We start from the raw sequence: 22,793 nt of genomic DNA on the forward strand, positions 1-22,793 counted from the left end.
AGAAAATATTGGTAATGATAAAATGTATATTTATTGAACAAATGTCAGAGATTAAAGAGTTCTCAGAGATGATATTAGTCATTCATTTAGTCAGCACTCATTGCCTACTACCTGTCTGGCACTTTTCTAGAGGTACAGTGGTAAATATGGCAAACATAGTTCTTGCCCTGAAGGTTACAGTCTAATAGGGATGGGTTGGGGGAGAGATAGACAATACACCATGGATGATGAGAAGGAGAAAATTGTTTGAAGGTATAAGGGACAAACATTACTAGCATAAAAATAAAATGTTTGAGTCAGGAAGAGGCTAAAAAGGTATCCAGTGTAGTTGAAGCATAGAGTGTGGAGGGAGGCTGGGGGTGGAAACCAGAGAGAAGAGAGAAATGAGGTTAGAGAAGCAGAAGCCAAATCATATGAACTCTTAGTAGGCCATTGCAAGCATTTAAGATTTTTATTCTTTTTGTAAAGAGAAGCAATGGGGGAAATTTAAGCAGGGGGATAACATCTGAATTACTGCTTTAAAAAGATAATTTTAACTGCTGTGTGGAGAGTGTATACATTGGGGTAGGGAATGGGACAGATGAGGAGTGGAGAATGGAGACTTTTAGGAGGCTATTGGCTGGCTCCATGTGGCAATGATGCAGGTGTGGACTAAGGTGTCAGTGGGCATGGTAGGATGTGGTCAATTTTAAGATATGTTTTGGATGTTTAGTTGTTAGGACTTTATTACTTACTAAATTTGACAATTGTCTGTTTTTCTTTTTCTTATTTTCCTTTTTATTGAATTTATTAAGGTGACACTGATTAACAAAATTATACAGGTTCCGGTGTATAAGTTCTACAACATGCAGATGTAGAATCTCAAAGAGGATGTGCAGATGGTCTGTAGACATTTGAAAAGACGCTCAGTGTCACTAATCAGAGAAATGCAAATTAAAACCACAGTGAGATATCACCTCACACCTGTGAGAGTTGTCAAGACTTTAATGGATTGGAATGGAATGTATGGGATGTATGATGGAAAGAGATGGATTAGGTGTGATTCCTAGATTTGTATTTTTGACTTTGGCAGCTAGATAGTGCCATTAGCTGTGATGAGGTGGATGGATGCGGGTTAGGGGGGATCTTGAGGGAAGGAACAGTTTGGGGAGAAGAGATAGTTTAGTCATAGATTTTTTTTTCTGTGTTAAATTAGAGATGGCTTTAAAAAATCCAATTGGAGTTGTTAAATAGCGGCTAAATATTTGAGTCGATTCTAGGAAGTGCTCTGAATTGGAGGTATAGAGTAGGAAATCATCACTATATGGATGGTATTTTAAAGCAACAGGCGATAGAGTGTAGATAGAGAAAAGAAAAGGTTTTAGGAATATTTAGAAAAATAGTAGAGCAGGAGAAGCTCATAAAGGAGATTGAAAAGGCATGTCAGTGAAAGGATAAAAACTGCATTACTGTGTATCATTGAAATCTAGGAAAAAAGGGTTTCAAGAAGGAAAATGTGTTAAACCATAGCAAATGCTGCTATTAGGTGGAGTAAGAGGAATGCTAACTATTGAGAGCTGAGGAAGTGGAAAGGTGTTTTGTTGGGAAGGGGAGCATAGAAATAAGATGGTACCCAGAGGGAAATACACATATAAGGACAAGTTTCTTAAAGTCATGTTTATATACCCATAAGAGTGATTTAGTAGAGCGGGAGAATTATATGATGCAGGGGAGAGACAAAGGGAATAATTGCAGAAGTAATGTTCTTGAGACAACAAGGATTGTAGCTAAAAGCTTGAAATATTTTTCCATTACAGGAAGGTTGACAGAGTAGGAGTTACAGATGCAAATAGGTTGGTTGCTTTTAGTGGGAGAAGAGGACATCCTTCTTTTTTCCATAGTCAGCAGTGAGGGGATGGACATTTGGGAAGAGGGGAAAGTAAGGTTTTTATACACAGTTATTTAGGAGAATATAAAGTGACTTTTTTGGTGGTAGTGTTGGTGCAAGGAAGGGGAAGAGAAGATTTAGTAGTATATCTAGTGGTTTTTATTGAGTGTCTGATTTATGTTTGTAGTTATAGAGCTCACCTGAGTCTAGCTGGCATAGCTATGTGATTTTTCCCAAGCAGTGTCAGCTTCTTGGATATTGTCATGGAATATTTTGAGTTGTGTTTATACAACACTGAGTTTTTCTAGATTAATTTAATTGAGAAAAAAAAGTGCAAGGACTTGTTATTTCTTCATTTGATGATGAGAATTCTGTGATGAATATAGTCAGACACTTAAGATTTTTGAATGTACCCTGGCCAGATAGTTCCGTTGGTTGGAGTATCAGCCTGAAGTGCAGAGGTTGCCGGTTTGATTCCTGATCAGGGCACATACAGGAACGAATTGATGTTCCTGTCTCTTTCTCTCTGGCTAAAATTAATAAAGAAAAGTTAAAAAAAAAAAGGCTACATTTAATATTTTTGAATGAATGAGAAGCAAAATTTTGGGTTTTCCTAAAAAATACTCATCTAGCATTGGGACAATATTAATATAATTGGATTACTTTGTGGTTTATGTACTTTAATATCTAATTTCTAAATACATTTGCTTCTGGGTTTGCAATTCTTTTTCGATATCTTAGAAGTAAATCTGCTGTAATCTTCATGTCATTTTTAAAAAATACATCATCTGTATATTGTATTGTGTGTTCGCTACCCCAAGTCAAATCTTCTGTCACCATTTATCTCTCATTTTCCCTCTGCTCCCCCCCCCCCCTTTCCCTCTTGTAATCCATGCCATTTTTTTTAAAGGTCTGTCTATGATGGTGAGGAACATGGACGATTCATGGAGAAGCTTGAAACTCGCATCCGCAATCATGACCGAGAAATTGAGAAAATGTGCAACTTTCATTACCAGGGCTTTGTGGACTCTATAACTGAACTGCTTAAAGTGAGAGGAGAAGCCCAGAAACTCAAAGTAAGGACGCTCTAAGAGAGACTTGGTTCTCTGTCCTGTGCTGGGATTTTGACTAGCATTAGAAGAGTAGGGAATACATTGCAGGTTGTTACATATTTACTACAAATAAGATTTTTGTATAGTAAGGAAGGACGAATTAGTGCCGAAACAGATCATTGGAATCATAGCTTCTAGCTAAAAAGAAAAGTCTTTTAAGTTAAATTTGGAATAACTACATGTGGATGAGAACCAGTAATAGAATAAGTGATAGTTTCTTTCAAACAGAAATTTAGTTGACTCTTCATGACATCTGTCTACTTCCTTACTAGATAAAAGTTATCCCTGTAGGATGGTGTTATTGCAGGGCCTGACTGTAGAAGTCTTCAGCGTGGCAGCCTGAAGGAAAAAAATCATAACAGTTGTGAAGTGTTTCCTTCTAAAGCATGAGGGTTCTTTCTTGAAACAACAGATTCAAGTTGAGGACCATATTAATCTGGTCCCTGGCTTAGCAAATCCACTTATCTTGGATAACTGACTTTGCTTATTGATGTAAAATCTAAGCACTTCACTAAACTGTTCTATTTTTTTCTAATAATTTGTATTTAGATTTTTCATTAAGTTTTCTCTGTAAACTTACTCATATGATCTGCAAGTAGTAACAGCTTTATTATCTTCTTTCCAGTTCTTATACTTTTAATTTCTTTCTTTTCCTTTCTTTCCTTTGTATTTTGTTTTGGTCTTGTTAGAATTTGAATTAAAGTCCCCAAAGGATATTCCTGGGCCATGAGTGAACTTGACAGTGAGTGTAAAATTCATATAAAAGAATACCTTAGTAAGAAAAGCAAAGAAACAACTTTATTGAGGGGAGAAGTGAGCTATTAGATGTTAAATTATATTTTAAAGTGACAGTAAATTTAAAAGCAAATTTGACTGCGAACTCTGACATGAATGGACATGAAGCTATCACATTGCTTAATATGTTTTATTTAATGTAAATTTTTGTACATTTCTATAGAGATATTAAGGTGTTTGATTATGGGATGCTATCATAGTATCCGTTGGTTGTATAATGTACAATTTGAACCATATTATCTTTATAAATCCCCGAAATTCTGAAGTCTGGAACACAGTGGGGCCCAAGGTTTTAATAGGAGTTCATGGACCTGGCCTGACCTGTGACTGTGCAGCTGATAGAGCCCTGACCTGGAATGCTGTGGCTGCTGGTGCGAGAGGCCCCAGTTTGCCCAGTCAGGGAACATGCAGGAAGCAGCTGTGAGCTGATGCTTCCTGCTCCTCCCCCCCTGCCTTTCTCTCTCCTCTTTCTAAAATCAAGTAAAAAAAATTAAAAAAAAGAAAGAGCTCATGGACCTGTACAACAATTCTCAAACTATCTTAAGAAATACAGTATTGCCAATTAAATATAATTGAAGCTTTTTTTTTTTGTATCCTTCATTGCCCTCTCCAACAGAAATAACAGCTCTTCTGGTTTCTTGTTCATATTGTTTAATGCTTAGCTAACTGAAATTAAATTAAATCCCTTTTTCATTCAACATACCAAAATTAATTTCAGATGAACTAAAGTTAAATGCAAAAAATAAAATCATAAAGTAACTATTAGAAAATATAGAGGAATATATTTCTAAATACAGTTTTAGGGCAGAAAGAAGAAATTGATAGTTATGAGAACATTAAAATGAATGAACCTTTTTTACACACAACTCAAAATTAAAAGGTTAGTTACAAATATATGTGATGATTAATAGTCTTAACATAAAAGATCATTGTAAATTAATAGGAAAATATGAACACTAATAGAAAACTGAGAAATAACTGTATACATTAATATACAGTGTAGAAGAGAAATACAAGGGAACTGTACAATTTAGAAATATTTAAAGGAATGCAAATAAAAAATACAAGTTGCTATCTATTAAAATGACAAAGAAGAAAAAAATAAGATTGAAGATGATACCAGTCAACAATGAAGAAATGTCTGGTTGGAGTGTAGATTGTTAGAAACTATGAGAAGAGCAATTTTATTTATCAATACTTAAAATTCCACATAGTTTTTAAGATTTATTCTAAGGCTCTACAAGTGCATGTACAAGAATGTTAATATGGTTTGTTAAAATAGATACAACTTTTAAATGTCCCTAGAAGTTATTTGATAGAGGAGTAGTAAAATAAATCATGGTACATTCATTAAAAAGAGTAATAAACTACAATACAGTGTAGAACAATATCTGACATGGAAAAGTGTTGGGAATATTTGCTTAATGTATAAAGCAAATTAAAATTGTGAACAATTTGATCTGATTTTAATTTATTTTTTACTTATTTGATTTTTTTTGTATTTTTCTGAAGTTGGAAATGGGGAGGCAGTCAGACAGACTCCCGCATGCACCCAACCGATCCACCCAGCACACCCACCAGGGGGCGATGCTCTGCCCATCTGGGGTGTCGCTCTGCCACAACCAGAGCCATTCTAGCACCTGAGGCCGAGGCCACAGAGCCATCCCCAGCGCCCGGGCCAACCTTGCTCCAATGGAGCCTCAGCTGCGGGAGGGGAAGAGAGAGATAGAGAGGGAGAGGGGGAGAGGTGGAGAAGCAGATGGGCGCTTCTCCTGTGTGCCCTGTCCGGGAATTGAACCCGGGACTCCTGCATGCCAGGCTGATGCTCTACCACTGAGCCAACCGGCCAGGGCCTGATTTTAATTTATTGTGTTTACATAGATTCAGGTGTCCCACCAAATATATCTCCCCCCACCCCTGTGTTCCCTTCGGGCCCCCCTTTGCTCCCTCCCCCCAATGTCTTCCCCCCTTCCCGCCAGGATTTGCTGTCCTGTTCTCTATAATGCTATGTTATGTATATATAATTTCACTAATATCTTTCCCTTCTCTGATCAATTTGATCTTATTTAAAATAAAATGTTATCTGAATTTTTGGGACCTGAATAGCCTCAGATGGACAAAAGAATCTGAAATGTGTGAAAACGAAGATGTGGGGTTCTTGCCTGGAGCCATGTGCTGTAGGTTCTCGGCCATCTGGCTTCCTACCCGCACCTTGGGCTGTTCTTTTCTATGCTCAGTGAACACGTATTCCAGAACTTCTCCCTCCGCTCCCAGTGCCCCGCACCCACGATGGGCAGCAGGATGTTTTGTCTGTAGTTACTGCAGTAGTAAACCTGTAGGCAGATAGCACTGATTGCCTATAACGCTAGTCAGTTGCTGGTTGGTACTCCTCTTCTTTCAAGTTGCAATGACTCAGGATGCTCCTGAGGGAAAGCAAGAACTGCGGGAGACCAGTTCAGCGGTTTTGGCTGCTCAGGCTGCACTCACTCACTTGGAGAATTGAGGGGATTGAAGTCCAGAAGCACATCTTGGAGGCTCTGTTCAGTGGGAATCCATTCAACTGGGATTAAGAGTTTATGAAATTTAGAGGTTCTTGAACTCTAGAAGAGTTTAGAAAATTGAAAAGTTTAAACATTAACTGTTCAATGCTATTTAACATAACAATTAAAAGAAACTACACTCTTTAGGATGCTTGATTGCTATTTGATTCAAAGCATGTGTATGTGTGTCTCTGAGAGAGGGAGAAAAAAGGTGTGAGAGAGAGAGAGAGAGAAAGAGAGAGTATTCCCTATACTTGTGTACTGGACTGCAGCATAAAATATTTCTTTTAATGAGTTTGAGGTAAAATATCTTTCAGATATGTCTTTATATGGTAAACAAGGTATTCTAGCAGAGACAGTGGTGCTAACTTTAGTAGTATTTATGGAAGATTGTATTTTATGAAATCTCCAGTTTAGGAGAATAGTCAAATTATTCTTGAATAACTTCTCTGAACAGGATGACACTAACACTCAAGGCATCCTACCCCATTTTTATTCACATTGCTTGAATTTTCTTATACTGAACTGATATTAACCCTATTTTCTAGTAATGTCCATTTATTGGGTTAAATAATAAGCACTATTTTTAGGGCACTACCTTTTTTTCTGATAGCTTTCAGATGTTTGAAGGACAGCTGTTGTTCAGGTATGGCGCATAGTGTGTAGTGCCCAGGTTAGTGATTAGTGCCTCCAAAAGAATCTTTTCCCCCCTCTTTGTGAACAGGCTGAGCCTCTCTGAGGCAAGATCGATCGGAATTTCCCTCAGTTGTCCCTCGAACTCGACCTAATTAGCACTACGTACTGCTTTCCTTGGCAGAGATTTTCTTGACCCTAATGCATGTGCAGTTAAGCTCCAGAACTATCCACTGCTGTGAGACCTCATTATAATAGTAAAAGCCCACACACCTGGGTGATTTAACATGCTAATGAGACATGCAAGGCTTGAAGAAGCATGTAGTTACAATGTAAAAGCACTGAAGATCCCCTCCCTCTACATACTCAGACGTCATCTTTCCCACCTCAACTTCTTTAAAACTGTTCTCTGGCTTCTGTTCAGGGAGCAACATTCCTTTCTCTCTTTAGATATTGTCTTCCTTGATGCTTGACTATATATAATGAGTCCTTTTTTTGGGTGAACTCTCTTGATTTCCATCTCAGGAGTTCCCAAGAATCCAGGTTGGTTCAAAGGTAGAAGTCTCCTCTGCCTTGTGGGAGACCTGGGTTTGATTCCAGCCAATACACTAGGCTCTATATTGGTCTTTGGTGATCTCTTTGTTTCCATCCTGGGAGATTGCAAGAACCCTGGGTGCTGGTAACATTCCGGCTAAAAATGGCATTCTCTAAATTTTTCATGTGGGTAGCTTTGACTCTCTCTTCAAACATATGTCTAATCATGCTTTAGTTTGTCAGTGGCTTTCCTAAAACATGGCATCTGGGTGTAATTCTCTTAGTGTGATCTTAAAGCCTTGTCTTCTCACATATTCTAGACCAAAGATCAGCAAAATATTATATATCTTGCAGGCCAAATCCAGTTTGCCTCCTATTTTTGTAATTAAAATTGTTGAAACATAGCAATGCCCATTCATATATGTCATGTTTTTTGGCTGCATCCTTGCTACATTGGCAGAGTTGAGTAGTTGCAGCAGAGACTAGCTACCTGGTCTCTTGGCAGAAACAATTTGCTGACCCCTATTTTAGATGACACATTTATTAATTTCGTCTTAGAGCATTTGGATGGCTGCATTACACTTTATTCATGTTGAGCTCACAGTCCAGTAAAACCAAGTGTTTCACATGTGGTGCTATTAAAAAAGTAATCAAGAGGGAATTTGAGGGTTTCTTGCTTCTGTTTTTGATACTTTATAATAACTTTTTGGAGAAAGTCTGATTTCATTTTGTCTCTGAAAGGGGGTACATGTGGTAATCTGCTCTGAAAATGATAGTCCAGGAATAGTGTAGGGCAAAAGTTTCAAAAAACTAATTTCTTGATATGATTCCCAATAAAAGGGTGTTATGTTAAATAACTTTGAAAAAGACTCTATGATATCCCCTTCTTGAGCATTCACAGTGCATATAGAATATTAAAGGCATCAAGAAATCTTCAATAAACTCACCTGTTCAGTGGAATTTCCCCTTCATATTGTGTGTTTGTGTGTGTGCATGTCTGCGCCTCTGTGTGCATGTATGGAGTAGCTATTAACATTTCTCGGTGTCCTGGGGACAAATAGGAAATACTGGGTTAGGGAATACCTTAAAAGTCTAAGGAGTGGCAGCTACTAGTGGAAGGGTGGAAAGCCTCTGTCAAAGAAAGCTTTAGAAGTAAATATTGCTCATGTTTTGATAATGTCAGAGATGGTGAGGAAATTACTATTCTATGTACTTATATTTATATCACTTGAATATTCAAAGGTAGGTACCCAAAAAGTAGTGCCAGTTTCTTTAAATTATGAACTCTAGATAATTTCTTGACAGTTTTGACTATCTGATGGAGAGATTAATTTAGAAAATGGGAATATGGAAGCGTTATGGACTGTTAAGAATTAATTATCCAGAAAAAACTAAGATAAAACTTTCTAAAGTTAGGATAATAAATAGGGTAAATTTGACCTGAGTTAAAAAGTTCAATTTATACCTGAGTTTTCCAGGAATACAATAGTAAAGTGAGGAATATCTATGATAAAATTTGTTCTTTCTGCACATAGTAGAGATGGTAAGAATCTTTGTGGGTTATTTCTTCTGTTTTTATCTTTCAAAATTAAAAAAACAATGTTTAGTTTGTTATAGTATCATTTGGAGTATTCAAAACGGAACATACCTCTTAGTAAATTTTTCTTTTCATTGTTGAAAAGTTCATGCAACATTTAGTAGAAAAGTTGGTATAATTTAAACACAGGAAGATACCACTAAGCTAAAATATGGTAGAATATTGAAACTATCTGAATACATATCTTCACTTAGTCTTTTTGTTGTAAATTTTGATCTTATCCAACTATTATCTAAATATTTGTTTTTATGAGTTTAAATTGTCTTCTCTCCACAGAATCAAGTGACGGATACTAATAGAAAACTACAACATGAGGGAAAGGAAGTAAGGCCAGTTTAACTTTTGAAAAACCCTTTTCTGTTTTCTGTCATTCTCCTTTGATGACTGTGTTCTTGATTTAGTGGCTTGTAAGACATAAACAGTATATTGGAGGAATTTGGATATTATTGTTGCTTCTTCTAATGTTTATCTGAATTAAGTGAATACAGCCACTAGAAAGCTTAATAAGAGATGATATAGCCTTTCTTGGCTGTGATTTTTAAATTACTTGGATAGTCATCACAAGGACAGTGCTGTTCCCTCCTCCTGGGATGCTTTTTTGACAATATTTACCTACTTCAGCTTTCTGTTTTGTTAGCTCCTTAATGAGGCATTTTCTAACCACCTTGTTTGAAATTGCAGTTTCACTTTCAACCCCCTGTATTATTTTTATCTTTCTAAGCTTTATTTTTCTCCATTGTGTTTATCATGCTTTCATATTATATATATTTACTTAGACATTTTTTTTTTTTTTGTCTGTCTTCTTCCATTAGAAATCAAGCTCCATGAGGTCAGGAATTTTTGTTTTATTGCTATATCCCTTCTACCTGTCTAAATAATGACTGGAACAAAGGAGATGTTGCGTAAATATATACTTGTTTAAAACAATGAATCATTGATTTCATTCATTGATATACTCATCATTTAAATTATTATAGTTTACAAGATTATTTTCTATCTATTTTCTCACTTGATCCTCATTGCAGACTTTGATAAAGTCAAGACAAGGTATTATCAGTATTTTATTGATGAGGAAACTAAAACAGATGATTTGCCAAAGTTTACATAGTAAATGGGAAGACTGGCTAAAACTTGTTTCCTGACTTGTATGTAGTCCATTTCTGTTCCCTGTATCATGTGCCTTTCTTATTGCCTGATTTATTAATTTTAATAATCTTTAAGAGGAGCTCTTGATTGTTTTATTAGTGACCTAACGGGTTATTCTCTTTTGTTCTTTTTTGCATGGTATCTAAGCAGATAATATTTTTAGATATTGGTATGGAAGTACTACAAGAGGCTATATAAATAGATTAGTGCTTTTTGAAAGTTTGTTACATACTTTAAATTATGCAGAGATGTAGTTTCTTTTAGTTTTTTTATGGTATGACTTCAGATCAAAACTTTTAAAACAGCTATGGGAAGAAAAGTAAGTTATTCTTAACTAAACTGTAATTTTTCAAAAAGCACAACTTCTAAGAGTGATGAAACCATAATTCATGAAGAATCTGAATACAGTTTGGAGAAAATCTGAACATTTTTTATTTTCGCCTGGATAGCCTCTGAATTTTAGGACTTTATTTTACCTAGCCTTTCCTTGTATAGTATGTACCCTGAGGAATTAGTAGGACACCATGCAGGAATGTTTTACTGGTTGAGAAAGGCAGTTCTTTAAGTCCACTTGGCAGGTCTTACTAAGAAACTGTCTGGGATTTTCTGATGAATTGAACACAGGGTGGAAAAATGTGACTGAAAGCTTTTTATTTACAGCTATTGGCATAATTCAGTTTTTTCCCCTCTTGCCAAGCTGGTAATAGCAATGGAAGAGCTGAAGCAGTGTCGACTACAACAGAGAAATATTTCTGCCACTGTTGATAAATTAATGCTGTGTCTTCCAGGTGAGGAACTGGAAATGGATAGGATTTTTGATGCAATTCTTTTAGCTTTAATTAGTCTTTCACTTTCTCTAAATAATGCTTGTTTGCTCTTCCCCCCTTTCTTTTTCAAGTCCTGGAGATGTATAGCAAACTGAGGGACCAGATGAAAACTAAAAGGTAAGATGTTTTTCCTAACCATCTTTTCGTAAAGTTTTAAATTACAAAGAATAAAAAAAACTTGTATGCTTTCTCTGAATTAACAGATAGTAATAGTTTTTCCATTTTGATTGACATGTATGTAAATCTATACAGTGGTCCCTCATCTATCGCCAGGGTCTAGGTTCCAGAACCCCTGTGATAGACAAAAATTCTCAAAGTAGCAACCTTGTATTTATTTTATTATTTATATATATTTTAAGGCTTTATAAATCCTCCCCACACTCTTATAAACCTTTCCCACACTCTTATAAACACTTCTTATGCTCTTAAAAACTTTCTAAATAATTAAGATAATAAATACACGTCGGCCTAGCGTGCGGAGGACCCGGGTTCGATTCCCGGCCAGGGCACACAGGAGAAGCGCCCATTTGCTTCTCCACCTCTCCGCCGCGCTTTCCTCTCTGTCTCTCTCTTCCCCTCCCGCAGCCAAAGGCTCCATTGGAGCAAAGATGGCCCGGGCGCTGGGGATGGCTCTGTGGCCTCTGCCTCAGGCGCTAGAGTGGCTCTGGTCGCAACATGGCGACGCCCAGGATGGGCAGAGCATCGCCCCCTGGTGGGCAGAGCGTCGCCCCTGGTGGGCGTGCCGGGTGGATCCCGGTCGGGCGCATGCGGGAGTCTGTCTGACTGTCTCTCCCTGTTTCCAGCTTCAGAAAAATGAAAAAAAAAAAAAAAAAAAAAAAAAAAAAGAATAAATACAGCTAGTGCTCGACTTACGACTATGATTGGTTCCGACAGACCGATTGTAACACGATTTGGTCATAAGTTGAGTAGGCTATATGTACAGTACTGTGAAATGATGCTATAAAAATCTTTAAGTCATATTTTATCATAATTTTCTTTCATTACTGTTATATATCATAATTTTCTCTGTTCATTTTATGCCATTTGTATCATCTCTACACCATTTTGTTTCTTATTTTTACATTCATCAGGTTTAAGTAAAACACTGTATTACCAGTACAACTGGTTTAATATTTGCAAAGACAATTTCCTCTTGGTAGACATCTTGGGAGGGGTTTGATGAAAAATATCCAAGACACAAAACACAAATTGCTGTACCGAGTCTGGGATAACAGTTGAAATGGTGCACCGGAGATGGTAGTGCTGCTGGAAGCTGGTTGCACTGTCATATGCCCAACTGGGCAACGCTTGCAATGCCAGACGCGGAGCAGTCGTGGCTAGCGATTGTGGTCCTAAAGTCGAATGGTCGTAAGTTGCATAGGTCATAAGTTGATCAATATTTGTATATAAAAATACCTATATATCGCAAAGTCCCACAATATAGTAAAAAATTTGCGATACAAAATTAGATACATACAATTTAAAAACCCATGATACAGTGAGACAGTGAAAAGTGAACCGCGATATGGCGAGGGATGACTGTATCATATATATATATATATATATATATATATATATATATATATATATATATATTTGGACAGAAGGAGGAAAAGATACACATTTTAAAAATTACAGATAAAACTTACCTACCTTTTCTCTATCCTACTTCTTCTCCTACTCCCCTGCAGAAACCAGTATCATAAATTTGATGAGTGTCCTTTTGGTCCATGCTTTTAATATGTATAAATTATTGTAATATTTTGTATTTTTAAAAATATTTACATGAATGATTATTAGTTCTCATTTTTTTGAGATTCATTTATTTATTCATTCAACAGAAAATGAATTTAGTACCTAATGTATGCTAGGCATTGCTCTTGGTGGCAGGGATATAGCTTTGATGAAAGCAAACAAAAATACCTGCTCTTATGGGGCTTACTACTAGTAATCATACTAGTAGGACTGATTTTCTTTATTTATATATGTAGATCTAGTTCATTTTCTTTAAACTCTGTATAGTAGTCCATTATATGAATAATTCACATTTCCTCTCATAGTTCTAGTAGTTGTCATAGTGCCGTTCACCAATATTTTTCTAGCTGAACCTTCTTTTGGCACATAGTAGGATATTTCCTGGGTTCCCTTGAACCGTGTGACTCTTTCGGGCTGGTAAGATGTGAGCATAAGTGATGCGTTTTATTTTTAGACTTAGCAGTTAATTTTCTGTGCAAGTGCCTCTAGAGTTCTATTTTCCGTTAGTCATGAAAAATGATAACTTGCAAGATGATATTGAATTTCTGAGTATTTGTAATGAACAGAGCTTCCCTGCCAAACTGCTATGGATGTATAATATGAGTAAGTTATAAATCTTTGTTTTAAGCTACTAAGATTTTTGAGATCGTTGTTACTACAGGATGACCGATCTGACTGATACTATGAGAAACATTTTGGTATGTTTCCTATTTGTTATGCAGACAAAGGTGCAGTAAATGCCCTAGTTCATGTCTCTTCAGGCCTACATTCAAGGTTTCTTGAGAACAGTTCTCTTCAAATGTTATGTTTACAAATTACATGGGGATTTGTTAAATGTAGATTCTAATTCAGTAGGTCTGGGGTCATTCCTGTCATTTCTATGGAGTTTTCAGTTTTCTCTTAATATTCTACTGTATTTTCTGTGTAGATGATCATCTTGTTTGTAAATAAAGACAGTTTGTATTTCTTTCCAATAGAGATGGTTTCTTTTTGGTTTATTTTTCTTGTCTTATTGAACTGGCTAGCACTTCTAGTAGTGTTGAATAGAAGTAGTGAGAGTGGATATCTTTGCCCTCTTTCTGATTTTAGGGTAAAAAGCACTTCACAATTAAGTGAGATGTTAGGTATAGCTATTTTTGTACATGCCATCTATGTGATTGAGGAAGTTTCCTTCTGTTTTTGGTTGTTGAAAGTTTCTGTTAGGAATGAAAATTGTTTTTGTCAAATGCTTTTTCTATGTCAGTTGAGTTGATCATATATATATATATATATATATATATATATATATATATACACACACACATATACAGACAGACTCCCGCATGTGCCCCACCGGGATCCACCCTGGCACGCCCACCAGGGGGCGATGCTCTACTCATCCTGGGCGTCGCTCTGTCGCGACCAGAGCCACTCTAGCGCCTGGGACAGAGGCCAAGGAGCCATCCCCAGCACCCCGGCCATCTTTTGCTCCAATGGAGCCTCGGCTGCGGGAGGGTAAGAGAGAGACAGAGAGGAAGGAGAGGGGGAAGGGTGGAGAAGCAGATGGGCACCTCTCCTGTGTGCCCTGGCCGGGAATCAAACCCGGGACTTCTGCACGCCAGGCCGACGCTCTACCACTGAGCCAACCAGCCAGGGCCTGATATGCTAAAATTTTGTTGAGGATTTTGCATCTATGTTCATGAGGAATGTTTGTCTATATTATTTTTTTTGTAATATCTTTATCTGATTTTGATGTCAGATTAATGCTGGCCTCATAGAATGAGTTGCAAAGTATTCTCTCTTTGACTTTCTGGAAGAATTTATATAATGTTGGAATTGTCTTTCTTAAATATTTAGTAGAATCTACCTGTGAAGGCATTTGGACAAGGGTATTTGTTTTTAAAACAAATTTAATTTAAGAAATCAGTACTGAGCTGCTTGCATTTTTGTTTCTTGAGTAAATTATGCTTATTTGTGTTTTTCAAGTAGTTTGTCCATGTCATCCAAGCTGTTGAATTTATTAGTAAAAATTGTCACGATATTCCCTTATTTTGTCATGTGTAGAAACTATAGTGATACTTGCTCTTTTATTGCTTATACTTTGATCTTTTCTGTTTCTCTTTTTTTTTTAATTATTTTTTCAATTACAGTTGACATACAATATTATATTAGTTTTAGGTGTCTAACAAAGTGATAGACATTTATATACTTTATGAAGTGATCACCCTGATAAGTTTAATACCTGTTTTTTCTGATTTATCTCTGCCTCCCTCTCTGATTATTCTCGCTAGAGGTTTATCACTTTTAGTAGTAATTTTTTTCAAGAAGTACTTTGAGGTCTTATTGAGTCTTTTCTAGTTGTCTTTCTGTTGTCTATTTTATTGATCTCTGCTATTATCGTTAGTATTTCCTTTCTCTTGCCTACTTGCAGTTTAATTTGCTCTTTTTCTGGCTTTTTAATGTGGAGGCCTAGAGCATGGATTTTGGTTATTTCTTTTCTATTGTTGCAATTTGAAAGTGTACATTTCTCTTTAAGTAGTGCTTTGACTGAATCTTACATGTTTTATTATGGTGTTTTTTTTCAAATATTTTCTAATTTCTCTTGTGATTTTTAAAATTTAATTCAGTAATTATAGTGAAATAGTTAATTTCCAAATATTGAGATTTTCCAAATTTTCAATATTTATTTGTAATTTTAGTTCATTGTGTTCACAAATGTACATGTATGATTTCAAAGTTTTATGTTTGTTGAGACTTGTTTTACACACATCATTTGGTCTGTTTTGGTGAAAAAGTCGTGTATACTTAAAAAATAATGTATATTCTGTTAAGTAGAGCATTTTGAAACTGTTATTCAGTACACTTGGTTGATAGTGTTATTCAGGTTTTCTATATACTAATAATTTTGTATTTGTCAATTGTTCACAGCGCAGTATTGAAATTGCTTATAATGATTGTGGATTTACATATGTCTTCTTTCTGTTCTTTGAGTTCTTGCTATGTGTATTTTGAAGCTCTCTTTTTTGATGCATACACATTTAACATTGATATATCTTCCTGATGAAATAACCCATTTATTATGGGAAGATTCCTCTTTATCCCTGGTTATGTTCCTTTTTCTAAAATATATGTTTTGTATTAATGTAGCCCTTGCTGCTTTCTTTTTGTTTAATCTTTATATTGTCTCTTAAAATTTTTGTCTAAAATATATGTGTATTTTTTCATTAAGTGGGAGGTGGGGAGGCAGAGAGACAGACTCCCACAGGTGCCCCAACCTGGATCCACCCGGCAAGCCCTCTATGGGACAATGCTCTGCCAATCTGGGATGTTGCTCTGTTGGTTGGCAACCAAGCTACTTTACCTCCTGAGGCAAGGCCATGGAGCCATCCTTAGCTCTTGGAGCCAAATTTGCTCAAACCATTTGAGCCTTGGCTGTGGGAAGGGAAGAGAGAAAGAGAGAGAGAGAAAGGGAGGAGGAGAGGTGGAGAAGCAGATGGTTGCTTCTCCTGTGTTCCCTGACTGGGATTTGAACACAGACTTCCCCACGCCAGACTGATGCTCTACTGCTGAGCCAACCGGCCAGGGCCTAAAATATTTTAAAAATATTTATTTATTGGCCCTGGCCGGTTGGCTCAGTGGTAGAGCGTCGGCCTGGCGTGCGGGGGACCCGGGTTTGATTCCCGGCCAGGGCACATAGGAGAAGCGCCCATTTGCTTCTCCACCCCCCTCCTTCCTCTCTGTCTCTCTCTTCCCCTCCCGCAGCCAAGGCTCCATTGGAGCAAAGATGGCCCGGGTGCTGGGGATGGCTCCTTGGCCTCTGCCCCAGGCGCTAGAATGGCTCTGGTCGCGGCAGAGCGACGCCCCGGAGGGGCAGAGCATCGCCCCCTGGTGGGCAGAGCGTCACCCCTGGTGGGCATGCCAGGTGGATCCCGGTCAGGTGCATGCGGGAGTCTGTCTGACTGTCTCTCCCCGTTTCCAGCTTCAGGAAAAAAAAAATTATTTATTGATTTTAAGGAAAGAAGCATCGATTTGTTGTCTCACTTACTTATGCAACCATTGGTTGATTCTTATATGTGCCCTGTCTGGGATGGAACCTGCAACCCTGGTGTACTGGACAACACTGTGACCAACTGAGCTATCTGGCCAGTGCCTGTCTAAAATATTTTAACAGCTTTTTTGACATGTAATTCATATTCAGTTCATCCATTTTCATCCATTTAAAATGCACAATTCGGTGGTTTTAATATGTCCACAGAGTTGTGCAACCATCACTGCTGTCAATTTTAGAATGTTTTTGTTCTTTCCAAAAGATACTTCAAGCTTCTTAGCTGTCACTACTCAATCCTCTCTGATCCCTGTCCTCTTTCCAGCTATTGGGAACCACTAATTGACTTTCTGTCTCTGTACAGTTATCTATTCTGGAATTTCATATAAATGGAACAATATAATATGTGGTTCTTTCTGATTTGCTTTTTTCAATTAAAATAATGTTTTTAAGGTTCATTCATGTTGTAGTGTATACCAGTTCTTTATTTTTTTATTGCATTACAGGATTTACTGGGGTGACTCTGGTACAAAGTTATACAGGTTGCAGGTGCACAACACTGTGTGTACCTGATCACTGTATTGTTTGTTCACCACCCCAAGACAAATCTCCTCAATAAAGAGAAAAAATAAATAAATAAATTGGACAAGGAAAATATATAGGAATATATCACATTCTATTTCTCTGTTCATCAGTTGAACATTTGCTTGTTTTCACTTTTTGGTTTTTATGAATTTGGCTATGAATTTCTGTTTACAGTTTTTTGTGTGGAGATACGTTATCATTTTTCTTGATTATATACCTAGGAATAGAATTGCTAGATTGTTTTAACTCTATGTTTAATCATTTGAGGAAGTGCCAAATAGTTTTTTTTACCCTCCTGTCTCTAGTATATAAAGATGTCAATTTCTACACATCCTAGTTAATACTTATTATTGTTTATCTTTTGATTATGGCTATCTCGGAGGGTATGAAATAGTATCTCATTGTTCACCTTCATTTTTTAATTTAATTTAATTTTATTTTTTTACAGAGACAGAGAGAGAGTCAGAGTGAGGGATAGACAGGGACAGACAGACAGGAACGGAGAGATGAGAAGCATCAATCATTAGTTTTTTGTTGCGCATTGCGACACCTTAGTTGTTCATTGATTGCTTTCTCATATATGCCTTGACCGCGGGCCTTCAGTGGACTGAGTAACCCCTTGTTTGAGCCAGAGACCTTGGGTCCAATCTGGTGAATTTTTGCTCAAACCAGATGAGCCCACACTCAAGCTGGCAACCTCGGGGTCTTGAACCTGGGTCTTCCGCATCCCAGTCTGACGCTCTATCCTTGTGCCACCGCCTGGTCAGGCTCACCTTTATTTTTGAAAAATATTTTTGATGGCTATAGAAGTCTAGGTTAATGGATTAATTAATTCTTATAATGTGATTTCTTTGACTTTTGGCTCATGTAGTTTCTGAGGAGAGGTCTGTGTACAGTCTTACTTTTGTTTGTACATAATGTGTCATTTCTCCATCTGTTTTAAAAGCTTTATCATTATTATTTGTTCTCAGCAATTTGATTCTGATGCACTTTAGTGTAAATACATGCGCATGCATACATGCGTGTGTATTTATCCCACTTGTGGTTTGTTAAGCTTCTTGGATTTGTGGTTCACAAAATCTGGAAAATGTTCAGATACTATTTTTTTTCAAACATTTTTTCCTCTCCTTTTCCCATCCTCATTCTGGGACTTAATTTACATCTATGTTGGAATAGAGGATCTATTCTGTTCTTCCCTCTCTTTTTCTCTGTGTGCTTTATGTAGTATAGATTTTATTGCTGTGGTCAGATCCACTGTTCTCTGTCTTTTGCATTGTCTTATTTTCTTTTAATCCCATCCAATGAAATTTTCATTTCAGAAAATATATTTTTTATATTTAGGAGTTCCATTTTTTATATTTAATTGTTTTTGTTTCCTTAAATACATGCACATAGCTCTACTATCTGTTTTCATGTACTTCTTTGCTAGTTCTGTTACTTTTGGCACTGGATCTCTTTCTGCAGACTGCTTTCATTTTTCCTAGTTATATGTCAGGTTTTTGTTTTGTTCTGTTTTTTGTTCTTAACGTGTTTTGTAATTTTTGATTTAATAATTGACATTATATTGTTGAGTGTCTGGATTTTTAATTTTTCTTAGAGAATGTTGATCTTTGTTTTGGCAGATAGTTTAGTTGTTTGCAGATTTGTTTAAACCTCATTTTTAAGCTTTGTTAGTCCCACCTTCATTTTAGGGGTATTTCAGAGTAGTATTCATTTGCTGAATAACTCAGGAATCCCCAAGGAATCTTCACTTTGGCTTTTCAGTTATTTTTCTGCCTTGTCTGAGCTCGTGGAAGTGCTTATCTTCCATCTCCATGTTATATGTCTGCCTCTCCCTTCCTTTCCTCTTCCCTTCGCCTCCTTTTCTTCTCTTTGCCTGCCTGTGTGGAATCTTAGTTTTCCTACGCTTGGTCTAGTACTCACTAAAGACTCAAGGGAACCCCTGTGTAGTTTTCTGTAGTTCTTTTCTGCATTGCTCCCCCCACCTTTTTTTTTTAATTCTGCTGTACAGCCTCAAGGGTCATCAGCTTCCCTAAACCTCTTGTCTCTGACTCTAGTGTTGCTATGCTGCTGGGTCCTGTTTGGGGTTTTTCTGACTCTTTTTGTGATCTAGCAATCACCTTCAGAAGATAATGCAGATAATTATTAAAGTTACCTTCTTTGTTTCTTTTTTCAGAGATTAGAGTTTTCTGTTACCTCATGTCCACTATCTGAAAACAATTGTTTTATATATTTTAGCCAATATTCTACTTTTAAAAAATGAGGATTCATGTCTGTTTCTTGTTACTCCTTCATGGCTGGAAGCGTAGTTATTTTTTAAAGCTGTAATTACTAATTATACTACTAGGTTTTCTTCCCAGGGAAGAATATCTGACCACCTTTCTATCTTTAACTCATAGAAGGGATTAAATATTTGTTAATGATGCTTTTTCATTAGGAAAGGCACTAATATTTCTTGTAGTGAAAGATTTTATTTCATATTCTTATCATACTTTGAATTTTAAAAAATTTCACATGGGTAGTTGTAATCTGCTTTAAAAGATCACATATTAGAATTTTAAAAACCATTTTGTGAAAATGGTTTTTAAAGTTACGATGGCAAGAAAGTACCAAAATTAAATTTGCCTGGAATCAACCTTTCTCTTCTCACCATAGCATTCAACCATGTCTGACCTTAGTTCTCCACATTCAACCACGTCTGACCTTAGTTCTCCACATTCAACCACGTCTGACCTTAGTTCTCCACATTCAACCATGTCTGACTTTAGTTCTCCACATTCAATCATGTCTGACCGTAGTTCTCCACATTCAACCATGTCTGACCGTAGTTCTCCACATTCAACCATGTCTGACCGTAGTTCTCCACATTCAACCATGTCTGACCTTAGTTCTCCACATTCAACCATGTCTGACTTTAGTTCTCCACATTCAACCATGTCTGACCGTAGTTCTCCACATTCAACCATGTCTGACCGTAGTTCTCCACATTCAACCATGTCTGACTTTAGTTCTTCACATTCAACCATGTCTGACCGTAGTTCTCCACATTCAACCATGTCTGACTTTAGTTCTCCACATTCAACCATGTCTGACCTTAGTTATCCACCTCATGGGATTTTTTAGATCTCCTTTCCTGCCACCTTTCTGTTTATTCCCTACTTTTATTTTATTTCTTCTCACATCACTATTAAAGAGCCTGCATGAGTGGAAGAGGAGGACAGCTAGCACACATGCAAATAAAACTTTAGAATTTCGTTTTTTATTCTATTTTAATAATGTTTATAGATTGTCAAAAGTAATGTCAAAATCTTGTTTTAGATTTCCATGGCTATAGGAAATAGGGTTTTTTTCTTTTGGTGCCTCTTATACAGGTATTTAATTGGCTGTCATTCTTTAACCTGTCACTGATACTTGAAATACATCAGAAATTTGAATAATCTTTTTGGTCTGTAATAGTGGGAACATGAATATGGTAGAAAAAAGACAATAGGGAAATAAGGTGACATTCTTTGTTGCCTGGAATCACTGGGTTTGCTACTAATTAGTCTTGAAAAATGTGGAGTTATTTGACAGACCAGATGTTTTCGGCATGCAGCCATGTGTCTCATCAGTGAATGTGCCTTGTGTCTGCAGGCAACATTGTTAGATTTTTCTCATTCTATAAACAATGTTCCAAAATATAACTAAACCCCAAAGTGTGTTTATCTTTTTGGCTTAATTTCTGGCTTTCTATTCATTCTAAATTTTCTCTCTAGAGGAATTGCATTTTATTGCACATAACTCTTCATACCTAATTGTACTATAAACAGCATTCTATTTATACTAAACCATGTGAATTGCATTGTTTTTGATTCTAAAATTTTAATAAAAGCAACCAGTTCAGATTAAACTGTATTTGTATTTTTATTTCTAAACTTAGAAGAAACAAACCTTTCTTCCCTCCATATATTTGGACTAACTTTTTGATTTTTGGAACACATGAAGGAAAAACAGTAACAACAAAAAATAAAACAAGTAAAACCAATCTCTAGTCTTTAGTGTTTGTGGTACTAAATGTATTTGAGCAAGAAGAGATTAAGTATCCACTGTGAAATTCACTCTTAAAATCTAAAATAGGGCTATAAGTCCTTTATTTATTAGGAACTGAGTTTTTCCTATACTAATATATTATTGGAAATTAGGAAATTAAAAAACAAGTAAATTATCAACCATTATGTTACTATCTAAAGGGAAAAAAATCATGGTTAACATTTTTATAAATATTTTTCTAGTTATTTTTCTATGTACTCATGTGTGGGTATATTTAATGATATATAGCTCATTCATGCATATAGATTTATAATCTATACATGTATACATGTTAATTGAAAAATATTATGATTATGTTTGTAAGTTTTGTTTTTGAAATAATTTTTATACAATGGTATTGTAAAATTTTTACTATTTTATTAGTCTTTTAGTACATGGATATACCATAATGTGTTAGTTCCTTGTTATTAGACACCTAGATTAGTTTTCTATTTATTAATAAATATAACTAATTCAAGAAGCTTAGGCATGTTCTGTATAGCTATCTTTGTTTTTTTGGAAATGCAATGAAGATTTTTTTTGGAAAACTCGTATCATTAATACAAATTTGTTTACTAGCAGGCTGTGAAGGATCATTTATTGAAACCACTGAAAATAATACATGATCTTTTTTGGTAGTTTGAATGACGAAATTATGTTTTTTATTGGGATTTCTTCAAATATAAGTTCAACTTCTGTTTTCATTTGTTGGCCTTTATTCTTTTTCATTTTTTTGAGACTTTACTTTGTTCATTGCTTTAAAAAAAATGCAAACAAACCTCAAGCATATATGTTGCAAATAATCTTTACCCGATTGTTTCCTCTTTCCTCTTTATTCTTATTATGTTCTTTTTATGTATAACTTATTTTGTTTTTATCTAGTCACTTTTATCATTCTCTTATGCCTATCGAAGCTTCCCTCCCTATCAGATAAATATTGTCCCTTTATAGTTTTGAGATGTTTTTCTGAATTAACAACAATATTTATTGTCTTAAAATCTATTTTATCTTATAGTAACATAACTATTTAAGCATTTTTTTGGATTACTTTTTGCACAATATATCTTATTCTGTTTTCTACTTTATAACCTATTTGTATCTTTGAATTTAAAATGTTTCTTGTGGACAACATATATTCATTCTAACCATACTTTTAAAATCTTTTCTGACAGTGTCTGCTTTTTGATTGGAGTGTATATAATCATAGATATGGTTAAATTTTGCTCTTTTGTTTTCTATGTTTTCATGTCTATTTTTGTTCTTATTTTTACTTTCTCCCTTTTTTGTGTTAAATAAATTTTACCATACTA

The 22,793-nt window shown here is 35.9% G+C and overlaps 1 protein-coding gene across 4 annotated transcripts in view; it reads left to right on the forward strand.

Annotated features, from left to right (window-relative positions):
• EXOC6B (exocyst complex component 6B) overlaps nucleotides 1-22,793 on the forward strand; it is a 638,754-nt gene that overhangs the window by 72,255 nt on the left and 543,706 nt on the right. Inside the window, exons 2-5 of one of the 4 annotated variants that reach the window (XM_066378003.1) lie at nucleotides 2,778-2,943; nucleotides 9,355-9,402; nucleotides 10,922-11,012; nucleotides 11,123-11,168. In XM_066378003.1, the coding sequence (XP_066234100.1) occupies nucleotides 2,778-2,943; nucleotides 9,355-9,402; nucleotides 10,922-11,012; nucleotides 11,123-11,168 (351 nt within the window). Of the gene's footprint in view, nucleotides 1-2,777; nucleotides 2,944-9,354; nucleotides 9,403-10,884; nucleotides 11,013-11,122; nucleotides 11,169-22,793 lie in introns of those variants that run through there. The other 3 variants (XM_066378004.1, XM_066378005.1, XM_066378007.1) reach the window with 3 other exon arrangements.

Source organism: Saccopteryx leptura, chromosome 3 (assembly GCF_036850995.1).
Source record: "Saccopteryx leptura isolate mSacLep1 chromosome 3, mSacLep1_pri_phased_curated, whole genome shotgun sequence".
In the NCBI taxonomy this organism is placed as follows: domain Eukaryota; kingdom Metazoa; phylum Chordata; class Mammalia; order Chiroptera; family Emballonuridae; genus Saccopteryx; species Saccopteryx leptura.